This window comes from Artibeus jamaicensis, unplaced genomic scaffold (genome assembly GCF_021234435.1).
Source record: "Artibeus jamaicensis isolate MK-2021 breed Jamaican fruit bat unplaced genomic scaffold, CSHL_Jam_final contig_456, whole genome shotgun sequence".
NCBI classification, from domain to species: domain Eukaryota; kingdom Metazoa; phylum Chordata; class Mammalia; order Chiroptera; family Phyllostomidae; genus Artibeus; species Artibeus jamaicensis.
The window spans coordinates 6,213,977-6,229,889 of NW_026521839.1; the positions used below are offsets into that span (position 1 = coordinate 6,213,977).

The following is a 15,913-nucleotide window of genomic DNA, read 5'->3' on the forward strand; positions in this document are numbered from 1 at the left end:
AAGCCCAAAGGCAATTACAGCAGTCACTTTATTAGAATGTGATTAGAGAGCATATTGGATTGAATAGTTCCCCAAAAGATATGTGGCACATCTTAATTCTTGGGACCTGTGAATATTATTTTATTTGAAAAAAATGTCTTTGTAGATGTAATTAAGGATCTTGACAAGACCATCCTGAATGATGTTGTGGGCCCTAAATTTAATATGAAGTGTCCTTGTAAGAGACAAAAAAAGAGGAAGATGCAGAGAGAGGCAAAGGTAACAAAGATAAAAGCAGAGACTGGAGTGATGTGACCACAAATCTAGGAAGCCAGCTGACAACCAGCCACCATAAGCTGAGAACAGGCAAAGGACTCTACTCCCACAGAGCCTCCAAAGGGAGTGTGTACCTACTAACATACTAACTTTGGACTTCTGGGCTCCAGAACTATGAGAGAATAAATTTCTACTGTTTTAAGCCACTCAGGGTTTGTTTGGCGTTTTTTATTATAGCAGCCCTATGAAACTAATACAGATGTTGTACGTACAAATAAGGGGACATTTAATCTAAAGAAAACCAATCACTTCCTTTAATATATTATTACTTTAAGGAATCTATTTCTTTTTTTAAAATATTTTTTAAAGATTTCTTTTATTTCCAGACAGAGGGAAAGGGAGGGAGGGGGAGGGACGGGGAGAGAGAGAGAGAAAGAGAAACATCAACCACAAACATGTGGTTGCCTCTCATGTGCCCCTAAATGGGGACCTGGCCTGCAACCCAGGCATGTGCCCCGACTGGGAATCATATTGGAGACTCTTTGGTTCACAGGCCTGCACTTGATCCACTGAGCCACACCAGCCAGGGCTACTTCTAAAGTGATATCATTATGGCTTCTGTAAAACAACTCTGATTTCAAAAATGTCATCCTATGTAAAACTTTAGGAAGTTGGCAAAGGAGTGCTCTCACTTATACTGGCATGATGCTCTACACATGGTAGGGGACGTGCTCAAAGGACACCAGCAGATGCTTCTACTACCAGATAACGCTAAAGAGAATTGTTTTCACTTCCAGACCAACAAAAATACCACATGGATTAGAACCTTCAGGTGACGATATTCTGAAGTTGTTGAAGAAAAAATGTGGAATTCAGTCCTCTTCTCTACTTAGAAATATTGTAAGACATTACTTTTACAATACCATGGTGTATGTTTGTTGTTGTTTTGGATTTGGGGGCTTTTGTTGGGGTGGCAATGAAGTAAAATGCTGAACAGACAACACTGACACCCAAGATTTCATGATTCTACCCATTTCATGGGGTCAACATTACTGGACAGTTAAGCCACAGTGAAAATATTAAAAACTACTACCTATTATGTGTCCATATTTTTTTTCAACTGGTTACCCACAGGCTTGCAGGGTAGGTAACACTATCCCCATTCTATTGACAAGGGAGCTGAGGCTGAAGAAAATCAGTTAAGTGACTTCCCTAAGGCACAGTAAGTTAGAAACTGACTCAGTAGGCATGATTCTTCAAAATCCTATTATCTTCCCCCACCACATCACTTGCTGTTGGCATTTCCTGAACATTGTTGGCAAAAACTGAATGCCTACTATGCATCAGGCATTCAGTGATATTCAGGGAATATAATGAATAAGATGAGAACTTTGACCAGGAGAGCTCAGTCTAGGGGAAAGAGTCAACCACGTCCACACACTAAGAAACAGTTTTATAATGGAACCCTACTTAACTACCTACACGCCTGGGACATACTTCATAGAGAAACCTTTTCTGCAGGGTCTCCAAGGATGAATAAAGAATTCAGAAGGAGGGGGAGTTAGGGTGGAAAGACATTCTCTAGATAAGGAAAAGTAGAAAGACTACAGAAAAATGATTCTGAGTAGGATCAATTAGAACTGTTTCAATTGTAATATTTCTCTTGAAGTACTAATATATAGTATAGGAATAAAAGTGGCAGTATTTTTGTCTTAAACTTTGTCCACTTTTAATGTGTTTTTAAGAAATACTACATATTTCTGGAGATTTAAAGCAATAATTTACTTCAAGAAACTTACACATGCAAAGCAAATGATAACCACTGTGTCTGATACACAAATAGCATTTAACCACAGGCAATATTATCTGTTTGACTCCACTGATCTCTCCCATTTCTTGTTACTTCATACATCTGAGAAGGTATTTAATCAAAGATTATTACATATTAAATATTCCTACTATACTAACCTATTCCCCATGGAGTTATAGCTAGACTACAAAAGTTTTAAATAAAAATCAAAGTCCTTTGATTCTTAACCCCCCAAGTCATATTATTTTAAAACAAACATGAGCACAAACTTTTTAAAAAATTAGGTGACCTGTTCATGAGACAATAATGTTGGTACTAGCCTATATGCATGAATATTGAAAATGTGCAGTTTGTATTTCTTTGCTACAATGCTACTGTGTGAAACAAATTTTTATATGTAATGAAAATATAAAATCACATATTTAATGCAACACTTGAGGACCCTTTTATTACAGAAGAAAAATACTGTTTTTGGGGGGGTTTCGAATTTATTTGTTTTTAATTTAATTATTTAGAAAAATACTATTCTGGGACTTCCGCCAAGATGGGAGGTTTAGCTGGATGTGCCTGCCTCCTCACACAACCAAGTTTAGGGACAACTAAATATTAGCATCACAAAACACAACCAGAACACGGAAAACTGAACTTTTCGGAAGTCCGCTAACAACAAATTCTTCAGCCTTACCGGTAAGGGGCGAAACTGGCGTCCGGTGAGGACTTACAAAGGAGGGCTCGGTCGGACCGGGCGCGGAATCCAGACGCGCGAATCCAGTCGCGCGGGTTCCAAACCCAGGATTGGACCTAGTGAGCCACCGAGCAGCCCACTGGGGGAGCGACACAGTGGGGAGGCGGTGGCAACGAGTTGACTGTGGTTGCCTGGTTGCGCGCGAGTGAGGGAGTGAGCGGTTGGACCGGCCGGCGGAGGTAGCAGCTGCCGGCGGCGCGCCATTTCCCGCTCTGACCACGCCCCCACATACAGCGTCACAACCCAGCGACCTGGGACTCCAAGGCGCCGCTTGTCCCACTTAAAGGGCCAGAACAGACCAAAAATGTCGCAGGCAGAACTCAAAGCCCCAGAGATAAATCTAAATGACGAAGAAATAGCAAAACTCTCAGACGCACAGTTTAAAACACTGGTCATCACCTTCCTCACAGATCTGGTGGATTACAGCCACAAATTAGAGAAACATATGGAGGCTAAATTAAGGGAAATGAATGGAATTCCACAGGAATCCCATAGAGATGAAAAGGAAACTGGGACTCAAATCAATGCAGTGGACCAGAAGAAAGCAAATAATGGACAAACAGAAAAGAGTCAAGGAGCAAGAATTCAAAGAAATGAGGAGAGTCTTAGGAACCTCCAGGACATCTTTAAACGCTCCAATATCCGAATTATAGGGGTACCAGAAGGGGGAAAGACACAACCACCAGTGGAAAAACTATTTGAACAAATAATAAAAGAAAATTTCCCCAATCTGGCAAAGGAAATAGACTTCCAAGAAATCCAAGAAGCCCAGAGAGTACCAAAAAAGTTGGACTCAAGAAGAAACACACCAAGGCATATCATAATTACATTAGCCAAAATTAAAATGAAGGAAAGAATCCTGGAAGCAGCAAGAGCTAAGGGGACAATCACCTACAAAGGAGTCCCCATCAGGCTGTCAGCAGATTTCTCAAAAGAGACCTTACAGGCAAGAAGGGGCTGGAAAGAAATATTCCAAGTCATGAAATCTAAAGACCTACAACCAAGATTGCTCTACCCAGCAAAACTTTCATTTAGAACGGAAGGACAGATAAGGTGCTTCTCAGATAAGACCAAATTCAAGGAGTTCATCATCACCAAGCCCTTATTATATGAAATGTTAAAGGGACTTATCTAAGAAAAAGAAGTTAAAGAAACATGAACAGTGAAAGGACAACAAACTCACAGTTATTAACAACCACACCTAAAACGAAAGCAAACTAAAAGGACAGCTAGAACAGGAGTGGAAACATAGAAATGAAGATCTCAAGGAGGGTTAGCAACAGGGGAGTGGGAGGAGGAGATGGGGGGAGAAGGTACAGAAAACAGGTAGCATAGACAGTAGATAGAAAATAGATGGGGGGGGGCGAGAATAGTTTGGGAAATATAGAACCTAAAGGACTTGAGACACATGGACATAAACTAAAGGGGGGTAATGGTGGGGTTGGGGGGGCAGGGTGGAGGGGAATGGAGGGGGGAATAGAACATCTGTAACAGCATAATCAATTCAAAAAAATAAATAAATTTAATAAAAAAAATAAAATAAAATATTTAGATGTAAAAAAGAAAAATACTATTCTTAAAGTGTTTGTTACTACATAACAAAATAACAATGAATGATGTATCATCTGAATGTTTTACTTTAATTCTGTACTTGTGATATTTTGATTATATACTTTAATTAACTATATACCATCTGTGCTGTCAATTTTAATCCAAGTGTGCATTATTTCATAAACTTGTTTGTATCCATCAACAATGTTAGTCACTTGAAAGTCTTCTGCTCTGGCTGGTGTGGTTCAGTGGATTGAGTGCCAGTCTGCAAATAGAAAGGTCATCGGTTCAATTCCCACTCAGGGCACATGCCCGGGTTGCAGGCCAGGTGCCTGGTCGATGTATTTCTCCCACATCAACATTTTTCTCCTTCTGTTTCTCCTTCCTTTCCCCACTCTCTAAAAAGATATAGATAAAAGTCTTTAAAAAAACTTTTAAAAAATGTTCTAATAAAGTTGGGAAACACTAGCTATAAGGAAGGAGGAGACAGTTTATCAAAGCTAAGGGAGCCCTGGCCAGGCGACTCCGCCGACTGGAGCACTGTATGGTATATACCAAAAGGGTGCGGGTTTGATTCTCAGTTAAATTAAGGAACATACCTAGGTTGCAAGTTTCATACCTGGTCAGGGCACATGTAGGAGGCAAGCCATAGATGTGTCTCTCTCATATCAATGTTTCTCTCTGTCTAACCCCCTCAACCCTAGTCTCTCTAAAACCAGTAATAAAATATCCTCAGGTGAAGACAGAAAAAAAAAGGCTAAGGGAAATTAGTGATAACCATGTTAACTGTTACAAAAGTTAGATAAAAACTTAGGTATCCACTGAATTTGATAATTAAGTATCAATGGCCTTACGAAACAGTCCCAGAACAGTGAACAGACTATTCTTTCATAACTATGGCACTGAAATGCCAGACATGGAAGGAATGAAGAGGAAGGCATTGGCTCTAGTGAGGGAAGGGAGTAAAGGGGTTTTTTTGTTTGTTTAGGATGAGGGAAATCCTGGATAATTTTGCATGCTGAAGGGAATTAATAAAGAGGAAACTAGAACTAGGAGGGCTGGGACAATTACTAGAGAGCAAGGATCTGGCAGAAAAAAAAAGATGGAAAGCAAAAGTTATCCTGGCAAAGGAAAAAGTATAGCTTCTCCAGAGAAAAGAGGAGAGATGTTAAGGTAATTTGGAGCAATGGCTGGCTCTGTAGTTAAGAATGCATGTTTTTAAAATAAGCTCTTTATAAAATTTTGGATATTAACTGTTTATCACATATATCTGCAAATATGTTCTCCCATTAAGTGGGTTGTTTTTTTTGTCCTGTTGATGGTTTTCTTTGCTGAGCAAAAACTTTTTAGTTTGATGTAGTCCTATTTATTTTTTTGTTTCCCCTTCCTGAGATGTATCAGAAAAAAATATTGCTACGAGCAATGTCTAAGATTTTACACCTATGTCTTCTTCTAGGATTTTTATGGGTTTGGGTCTAACATTTAAGTCTTTAATCCATTTTGAGTTTATTCTTATGTATGGTGTTAGAAGGTGATCTAGTTTCATTTCTCTGCATGTATCTGTCCAATATTCCCAATACCATTTATTGAATAAACTATCTTTAGCCTATTATATGTGCTTGCTTCCTCTGTCAAATATTAACTGACTATAAAGGTGTAGCTTTATGCCCTGGCTGGTGTGGGTCAGTGGACTGAGCACTAGCATGTGAACCAAAAGATCACTGGTTCGATCCCCAGTCTGGGCATATGCCTGGATTATTGGCCAGGTCCCCAGTGGGGGGTGCTTGAAAGCCAGCCACACACTGATGTTTCTCTCCCTTTCTTCCCCTCTCTAAAGATAAATATATAAAATCTTAAAAAAAAAAAAGTGTGGGTTTATTTCTGGGCTTTCTATCCTGTTCTATTAAAAAACAGGCTAACAACCTGAATATACTTCTCTAAAGAGGACATACAGATGGCCAACAGACATATTAAAAGATGCACACAGCGTCACTCATCATCAGAGAAATGCAAATTGAAACCACAGTGAGCTATTACCTCATACCAGTCAGAATGGCTACTATCAATAAATCAATGAACAAGTGCTAGTAAGAACGTGGAGAAAGGGGAACCCTTCTGCATTGCTGGTGGGAATGTAGACTGGTGTAGCCACAGTGGAAAGCAGTATGGAGTTATCTCAAACATTAAAAATAGAACTGCCACTGGGCCTGGTTTCTCAGTCAATTTAGACTATCATCCTGATACCCCAAGGTTGCTGATTTAATCCCAGTCAGGACACATACAAGAATCAACCAATGAATGCATAAATAAGTGGAACAACAAATTGGATGTTTCTCTTTCTCTCTCCTCTAAGATCAATAAAAATAAATTTTTTAAATAAAGAACTGCCTTATGACCCAGTGATTCCACTTTTGGGAACTTATCCAAAGAAACCCAAAACACTATTTTGAAAGAATATAAACACCCCTACATTAGTTGCAGTGACACTTATAATCCCAAGATTTGGAAGCAGCCCAAGTGCCCATCAGTAGATGAGTGGATAAAACGACTGTTGTACATTTAGAGAATGGAATACTACTTGGCTATTAAAAGCCAAGCCTGAGCCCTGGCTGGTGTGGCTCAGTGGATTGAGCCCCGGCCTGTGAACCAGAGGGTTGCTGGTTCAATTCCCAGTCAGGGCACATGCCTGGGTTGCAGGCCAGGTTCCCTGTACAGGGGCGCTCAAGAGGCAACCATACACTGATGTTTCTCTCCCTCTCTTCTCCACTCTCTAAAAATAAATAAATAAAATCTTTAAAGAAAAGAAGAAAATTTTACCATTTGTGACAGTATGGATGGGCCCAGAGAATATTAATAAGCCAGAGTAAGACAAATATATTATGACTTCACTCATATGTAGAATCTAATGAACAAACTGAACCAATAACCAAAGTAGAGACAGACAGAGATTCATAGATAGAGAGCAGGCTGACAGCTCTCGGAGGCAGGACGGTTGCGTGGGGGAGAGATCAAGCAAAAAAAAAAAAAAAGGGGGGGGGGAGGCTCATGGACACAGACAATAGTGTGGTGATTGTGGGGGGGGAAGAGAATATAAAGGGAATAAATGATAATGCAAAAAGTACAACAAAAAAATAAAAGAATACATACACACAATAGAATTCAATGCAGCAGAAAGAAAGGAGTTCCTACCCTTTGCAACAGCATGGATGGAACTGGAAAGCATTACGCTGAGTGAACTAAGCCAGGTGTTGAAAGACAAATACCACACGATCTCACCTTTAATAGGAAGCTAAACAACAAAACAAATAAGCAAGCAAAATAAAAACAAAGACACTGAAATAGAGAACAGGGGGACAGTGATCAGAAGGGAGAGGGGAGGGAATTTCAGGGGAAAAAGGGGAAGGATTTATAGGAACTAGTATAAAGGACACATGGACAACAACTAAGGGGGGTAGAAATAGGAGAGAGGTGGGGAGCACTGGGGGGATGGACTGGGATGGGAGTAAAAGACAGAAAACTGTACTTGAACAATAATTCAATTTTAAAAATAATAAAAATAAGATAAAAATATAAAATAAATTTACAAAAAAAAAGAATCAACCATTACAAATAAAAAGTCCTGGCTGGTGTAGCTCAGTGGATTGAGCATGAGCCTGCGAACCAAATAGTCACCAGTTCGATTCCCAGTCAGGGCACATGCCTGGGTTTCAGGCCAGTTCCCAGCAGGGGACACACTAGAAGCAACCATACATTTATCTTTCTCTCCCTCTCTCCCTCCCTTCCCCTCTAAAAATGAATGAATGAATGCCTTTAAAAAATAAATAAATAAAAAGAATTGCTTGCATCTAAATCCTGGCCTGGCCCTGGCTGGTGTAGCTCAGTGGATTGAGCATGGGCCTGTGAAGCAAAGGATTGCCGGTTCGATTGCCAGTCACGGCACATGCCTGAATTGCAGGCCAGGTCCCCGGTAGGGGACACATGAGAGACAACCACACATTGATGTTTCTCTCCCACTCTTTCTCCTTCCCTTCCCCTCTCTCTAAAAATAAATAAGTAAAATATTTTAAAAAATAAAATAAATCCTGGCCTGTCCTACCATAACCATATCATCATAGGCAAGTTTGCTTACTTCTCCAAGTCTCCATTTTCTCATCTAACCAGGGAGAACAGAACTCTACTAGGGATGTTCACAAGATTCAGTAATTCGACAGAGTACTTTGGAGATGGTGGCTGTGAGGTTTTGTTTTGTTTTGAAAGGCTTCAAAGAAAAACTTTTTTAAATTCACACATAAGATTTCTATTTTCTCTGTAAAAGAGGTACTTAGGACACCTACTGAGATTAGAACAGTTTAAGGAGGTAGGAAACCGATTCTTAATCTTTTGAAGAGATTAAAAAACTCAGCTGACTCTAATGAATATGGTATATAGACGACACACACCCCAAATTTGCATAGTTTTAAAGGAGTTAAAGACACCTACAACATAAAGAGACTGTTGAGGAAAAGATCTTCCAGTTCCAGGGCATAGTTTTAAATACACAATTGTTTGAATAAAAGAAAACCACTGCATACATAATAGCTCCATAAGGGTACAGGGCCTGCCAGAAAGACAGGACACAGTCAAGAAATCCTGGTTTTTGATCTAATCCTAGTTAGTCACATGACCTTTTCAGAAAATAGCTTTGAGATGTGTTGCAGTGCTAAAATTTTTATGATTCTTGTATTTAGAATTTCAATTGACTCCACAGACAAAAAAAATACTTTATTCTTCTATGTCATTGTTTATTATGATTTTGAAGGTTAGCCCAGGAACCTAACCAGCAAAGCTGTATTTCTACAGAAAAAAGAGGTGTGCTTCTGCATTTCTGGGATGAGGCTGCAGAGGTTCCTGGCAGCATCAGGCATGAGTCAGGTATTCCTGTCCTGGAAACTGCCTAGGATATTTTAGCAGCACTCTCTCTCTGGACTAAAATATTGAAAATTGGACTTTGTCGACAGTTTCTCTGTCCGTAAACAGTACAGTAATACTCACAAGGACACTTTAAAGAAAACCTGGGTTTACTAAGAGTTAATGTTCAATAATGGCTGTTTAAATTACATTTAAATAGCAAACTTGAAGAGGCAAAGAAAGTTTCTCAATTCAATGAATCTTTTATAAAGTAAAGCATCCTTTTCTTTAAAAAAACAAAGCAAAACAAAGCAAAACAAAACAAAAAAACCACTCTTCTTGAAGATTTCAACAAGCTTATCTTTTTGAGTAAGACCAGACCAAGTATTCACTTTCCAAGACAGAACTAATTCAGGCATCTTCGGCCAACCATTAATTACATTAAAGTTCTCAGTACTCCACAGGGCTATTTCTAAATGTGTTTCCTCATTTTGACTGGAAATCACTCAATGTTTACCTCTGATTTGGTAAGGTTTGGTAAAATATATGGCATCACACTTCTAGTATAGTATTTTCAAGCAATCTTTTTTTAAATTTAGTAAATTTGTTAGTGTTTCACCTCCTTTCCCATATCTTTAAGAATCATTCTTTGGGAGAAGGGAGTAGCAGGGGACTCAAGATGGAACTAGCGGGGACTGAGGATGGAACTAGGAGGACTCAAGATGGGAACTAGGGTCTGCGCTCCGGAGTGAGGAGTGCCTGTGTGGGAGCTTGGAAAAGACTGGATCCAAGACATGAAGGGCCCCCGCTTGGCCAGATGAAGAGAGAGCCACGCGGTTTCAGCAGAGTGAGGACCCCCTCTTGGTGAGGTGAAAGAGGGAGCCACGTGGTTTTGGCAGGGTGTGGACCCCCTCTTTCCCAGGAGAAAGGGAAGAACCACGCAGCTTTGCCAGAATGGAGATCCCTGCAGCCAGGTGAAGAAGAAAGCCACATGCTTTTGGTGGAGTGCGGACTCCTGCAGCTTTGGTAGAAGAGGCCCACGCGGCTTTGGGGTGCCCCCTTTGGCCACGGGGCCTGAAAAGCAACAGAGACTTTGACTGGAACTGGGTACAAAGAACTCTTGCCAGTGGACCATGAGAGGGTACCACAGTACTTTGGATTCGAGATCCTGCACAGTGACAAAGCTGACGGTGCCAGCAGCCTGCAATACAGACGTGTGCTCTTTTCCTGATTTACGGTACCCAGAGTTGGGACAGTGGGAGAAGGGAGCGCTGTGTGGGTGTAGGTGTATACATAAAGGACTTTGATATTTTAGTGGTGGCATTAGGCCTGAATAACATTAAATAAACATTTTGTTTCCTTTTCACAAAAAACAAAAAACAAAACAAAAAACAAACAAACAAACAAACAAAAGAATCATTCTTCGGTAATTTCCCAGTCTTAGACATTTTAAAAGTATGTAGTCTATTGAAAGAGAAATCATAATATAAGCACATTATAAGTTAACATGTAAATTTCTACAATGGGATCAATGCAACTACTAAATTTGCTTTCCCTATAACCATACACATAACCATATAGAACCTCAGCACAGAATAAGTTTATGTAAACTGCCTAATCTTGTCCATCTACCTAAAGCAATACTTTGAAACTTTTAAAAAGATAGTAAATATGGTTTAAATGATTTAATCCTTACACTCCTGATTACTCATTAAACCTCAATGTTTTGCTATTTCTAATTTACATATTAAATTGGTACCTACCAAAAAAGTACGGTAGTTACTTTAAAATTTGAATTGGCTGCCAAAAATCTGGATTTGTGGCTAGGAAGGAAGGAGGGGGAGGGAGGGAGAGAGAGGAAGGGGGAAAGGGGGAGGGAGGGAGGGGGAGGGGGGAGAGAGAGAGAGAGAGAGAGAGAGAGAGAGGGAGGGAGGGAGAGATCGACTGATCGATCTTGATCTTGCAACCCGGGGTCCACAGATTCTGGCCATAGCAACATTTGGAGAAAACTAGGTAGCAGCTGCCCTCTTCTGATAGCACAAGCAATTTCTAGCTCTTCTGCCCTGCCCCCGCCACCCCATTCTCTTAGCTCACTTTGGTTGCATGCCTGGCCTTCACAGCCATCAGAGTTTGAAATCTCTATTTTACTGAGAAATAAATTTATTTATTCATTTAGTTAGTTAGTTATTGTCTCTTAAAGGGCCTTAAAAGAAGCTAGCCATAAAAATCTTTATCATAGTGGAGAACAAATTGATGGTCGCTGGGAAGGGCATTGGGGGCAAATGGGTGAAAAAAAGGTTAAAGGGATTAAGAAATACAAATTGCCAGTTATAAAAATAGTCTCGAAGATGTGAAGTACAGCATAGAGAATACAGACAATAATATTGTAATAACTATGTTTGGTGTCAGATACGTACTAGAGTTATCAGTTTATATGTCTAGTCACTATGTTATACACCTAACAAAAATATTGTATGTCAACTGTAACTGGAATTTTTTAAACAAATCTTTATCATAGAAATAGACTAAATCAAGTGATGATCCTAGCATTAAAGCTGTGTATAACAAATGTTAACTATAACTAGCAGGATACCATTAAAATGTACAAGACACTATTACTGTTAAGAGTTTCTAGTATCCTAACCGGTCTGTCTTCAACTCCTCAAAGAATCAAGATATCCAGCCTTTTAGTGTCCCCAAGAATAAAGGAATTAACCCTGTATTTCAATATTATGATACTGTAAGAGCACCAAAAAGCCTCCTGCATCTAACAAAAGTAAAGAAGAAAAACAGGAAGCGAGTTTAAAAGGTCTCTGATCAGCCAAAGAGACCACACAGTTCACAAAACACATGAAGCTCTCCCTCTTCACTCAAGAGCCTACTGGATCTTATTTTAGACATAATTTTAATAAGCTCCATGATCTGGTTTCCCAGCCCACGACAGATGAGATGCAGCCAACTGGAAAAAGACTGGGGGTGGTGCTGCTACAGGCAAACACTGAAAGCATCAAAATCAAAGCTCAAGACCTATGAAGTCAGCAGAAAACCTCAAAATATAGCAGGGTGGGACCATTTGACATACATACAAACAACCCCAGAGGGTCCCAATCCCTGTAAGCACTACACTGGATATTCATAATGACCCTCTTTGCTACACTGTTAAAGCATAGGTCAGGAGACTTTAAAGTGTATATAAAAATGAAGTCCAGGCCTTGGCTGGTATAGCTCAGTGGATTGAGTGCAGGCCTGCGAACCAAAGCATCGCCAGTTTGATTCCCAGTCAGGGCACATGCCTGGGTTGCAGGCCATATTCCCAGATGGAGTGTGCTAGAGGCAACCACACATGATGTTTCACTCCCTCTCTTTCTCCCTCCCTTCCCCATCTCTCTAAAATAAATAAACAAAATCTTTATTTAAAAAAATGAAGTCCATCAAAAGATTTTTCAAAAAAATACATGGCACTGTCAAATTCAAAGAACACTATTTCCCTCTGTCAAAGAAAAAAGATATTGAATTCCTTAAGACGTCACATGTCAAATGTACTTTTTCTTAGCAAAATCATATTAAAACCCAGGTACAACAGTTCATGATAGTTGAAAGTGTATTTAAGTAGAACTATTTTTTTTTAGAGAATGGTAATTGGGAAGGCTCAAGACCTATGTCAATTATATAAGCCACTTAAGTCTTTTGGGGATTCCACTGTGAGTACATTAACAGGACTGAGGATAAGAAAGGATTGATCTCATCCATACCTAGGTAAGACTGCAACTTAAAACTGGTGTCATATATAAAGTTTGGGGAGAAAAAAATCTCCATTTTGTTTCCACAATCTTACCGACAAGTGTACCAAAAATAAATGTTATTTTTCTAATCCCTGGCAGTGTCAGAAGTTGAGCCAGACTGAAGGAAGGTTCTAGGTAATAAACCAGAGAGGTGGGGAGAAGGTTAATACTGAGTTTCAAAAGTTCAACTTACCTTTGTCTAAACTTGATTTTCCTTATTAAAATGTTCATAAGGGCATATTTCAGAGAAAAACCCGGAGTGGGTAACTCAAAAGAAACCATATTACTGGGGGCAAGTATATTTAAAAATTAAAATGGGTGTTTTGAATGCTATTATTCCCCTCTGAAAAAAATAACACATGTATCAATCAATGTAGAGATTAAAGGCTACATTTCTTGCCTGAATTATCATATTATACAGACTCCTCTTCAGGTTTTAAAATAAGAGCACAATTTTCTACAGCATAATCTCTCAACTTCCCAATTAGTCTCTATAAGAACCTAGTAACTCCTAAAAGCCTTAAAAATGCATACATATTTTTACTTGGATTACCATTCTGCAGTGTGCTGCTGCTCCCTGAATTGTTCTTTTGAGATCTCTGCTTATTCAGGCTTCTTTTAACAAATAACTTGCTTCACTTCAGTACAAGATTTACCCTTTCTAAAGTCTGCCCTTTTTGATTTGTTATAATTCAAAGGAGTTAAAAGCATTTGGTAAAGATCTAACCTAATTTTCAGTAACCATTGGGATTAATTTCACATTAAAGGTCTTTCAACAAGAATGAAATGAGAACTAACTGCTGACCTTAAGTGTTTAAACTGTCCAACAATCTGCATTTTGATTTAGTTTAAGGCAACGTGGAAATGGGTTCTCTTCCCCTTGCATCTCCACCCCATCTTTCAGGGCAGATAGACAATCCCACCATCTACTTCCAAGTGACTAGGTTTAATATAGCCAGGGAAACACCAAACAAAAATCACCGGTGACACTTCCCCACTTCTAAAAAAAAAAATTATAGTAAAAGGCTCCAGGAAGTTACAATTCTGGGGGAGGGGAACCCTAAATTTTAAGAGAAGCCTGTATTCTAGAAGCAGTATTAGGAAAACCTCCGTATAAATAACTAAAATAACTCTGTCTTAAAAGGTAAAGAAGTCTTTTCTAATGGAAAAAACTAACAAAATCCCTTCTAAATTAAATGGGTATCTCTGAACATGTCGCCTAATTTAAGCTGTAAAAGGAAATTGTGCGATTTCTCCAGTGGTTTACAATGTTCTGGATTCTACCTCTACCCTCGCCGATTTAATAGCTTTTATATTAGATTCATTCCTTAAAAAATGAAGTGTTAGTTTCTGACTACATTTGGCAACCTCAAGGAATAAATTGCTTCTCCCTCTACTTCCCTCCTCCCTCAAAAGACTCATGTGGTTGTTTTTTTTTCCTTCTGAACTTCCTACTCTAACAGTTTCTGGGCAAGTAGAGTGAGATGAAGTGTGCAGCCGCCAAGAGGTAAGAGAACTCAAGAAATACTTGTGGATCGGACAAAAAAGGCGTCCTCCGTCTGTCTGAGATAAGGGTAGCTCAGGCGGTTCGGTGGAAAGAGCAGGGAAAGGGGGGTGGGGATGGAGAAGATGCAGTGATGGGGCGAGCCCTCTCGACCTCTGTCGAAGTGGCCGCCCAATATCCCGGTCCCAGCCCCCACTCCCGGCAGGCCAGGACAATGGCCCACTAGCGCAGCAGTCCCAGGCCAGAGAGCGGCCCTGGGACTCCATACCACGCAGAGACCAGGAAGGAGGCCGGGGAGGAACGCTGAGCGGACTAGCGCACCTCGGGCCTAGGTGCGGACTGCGCACCGGGGCCTCCACGGGCGCCATCACTGGGAGTGGAGTGTGTGAAGGCCGCCCGGCGAGGACACGGCCCGCAGGTGAGTCCGAAGAGGCTGCAAGCCCGGCGGAGGCGACGGCAGAAAGTGCAGGCCGCAGCCTGCTCAGCTGGCCCGCCCAGCGGCCCAAACGCGCAGCCGACCTCCTGCCGCTTACCTTGTGGATTCTCTTTAGAGCCATCGTGGGAGGCGGGTGGCGGCAGCCCCCAGGGCGGGGACGGGGACAGGGGAGGGATGGGGAAGGGGCGAGGGGGCGCGAAGCCGCCTCGGTGACCGCGGGTTGACCGGAGAAGATGGAGAGCTCGGAAGCGCGCGTTCAGCGGGACCTATAGAGGGCCGAGGCCCACTGGGCTTCTGCGCCTGCCGCAGCGGTCACCGCATCACCCGGCGGCGGCTCCTTTATGCGCTGCGGTCAGAGCAGCAGCAGCCGCCGCCACGGTAGTGGCCTCTTCCTCTTTAACTCAGCACCTCCTCCTCAGCCGTCGCGAATCCCTCCGCCGGGGAGCAGGAGCGCAGGCCTCAGGATGGGCGGCCGCCTCTGGGTCGGACAGCTGGAGGGACGGACTGCCTGCTGCAGGTGGACCGAGGGACGCGCGGGCGGACAAGCGGGCGGCGCCGCCGGGGTGGGGCCGCCCGAGCGCGGGGTGGGCCCAGGCCGAGGGGCACGTCGGGAGGCGCGGGGATTGGCGGACCAGAGGAAGGAGGGTTGGGCAGCGTCAGCGGCGGAAGGATACATCCACTCCTGCGAACTCTTAAGCACCCCGTCGCCGCGTCGGCTGCTGAGAAGATAACGCCGCGAAGCTTGTAGAGGACTTCTCGCGAGAGCTGTGGTGCGGGTGGAGGGTACACTGGCGTCAGCACCCTTACCTTGAGTCCTTTGCTTACCGTGGTCCCCCACGCGAGTGTCATTGGAGGTCAAGAACGTTCGAAGGGAAATATTTTCCAGGTCATTTTACCGTCCCCATAGCGTAGACCAACCCAGTAGAAGGCATTTAGGCCCACT

The 15,913-nt window shown here is 41.7% G+C and overlaps 1 protein-coding gene across 1 annotated transcript in view; it reads right to left on the minus strand.

Moving 5' to 3' along the window:
* UBE2D2 (ubiquitin conjugating enzyme E2 D2) overlaps nt 1-15,554 on the minus strand; it is a 57,174-nt gene extending 41,620 nt beyond the window's left edge. Inside the window, exon 1 of the mRNA XM_037147524.2 lies at nt 15,068-15,554. Coding sequence (XP_037003419.1) covers nt 15,068-15,091 — 24 coding nt within the window. The 5' untranslated portion in view covers nt 15,092-15,554. The remainder of the gene's footprint in view (nt 1-15,067) is intronic.
* Between the last annotated feature and the right edge of the window lie 359 nt (nt 15,555-15,913).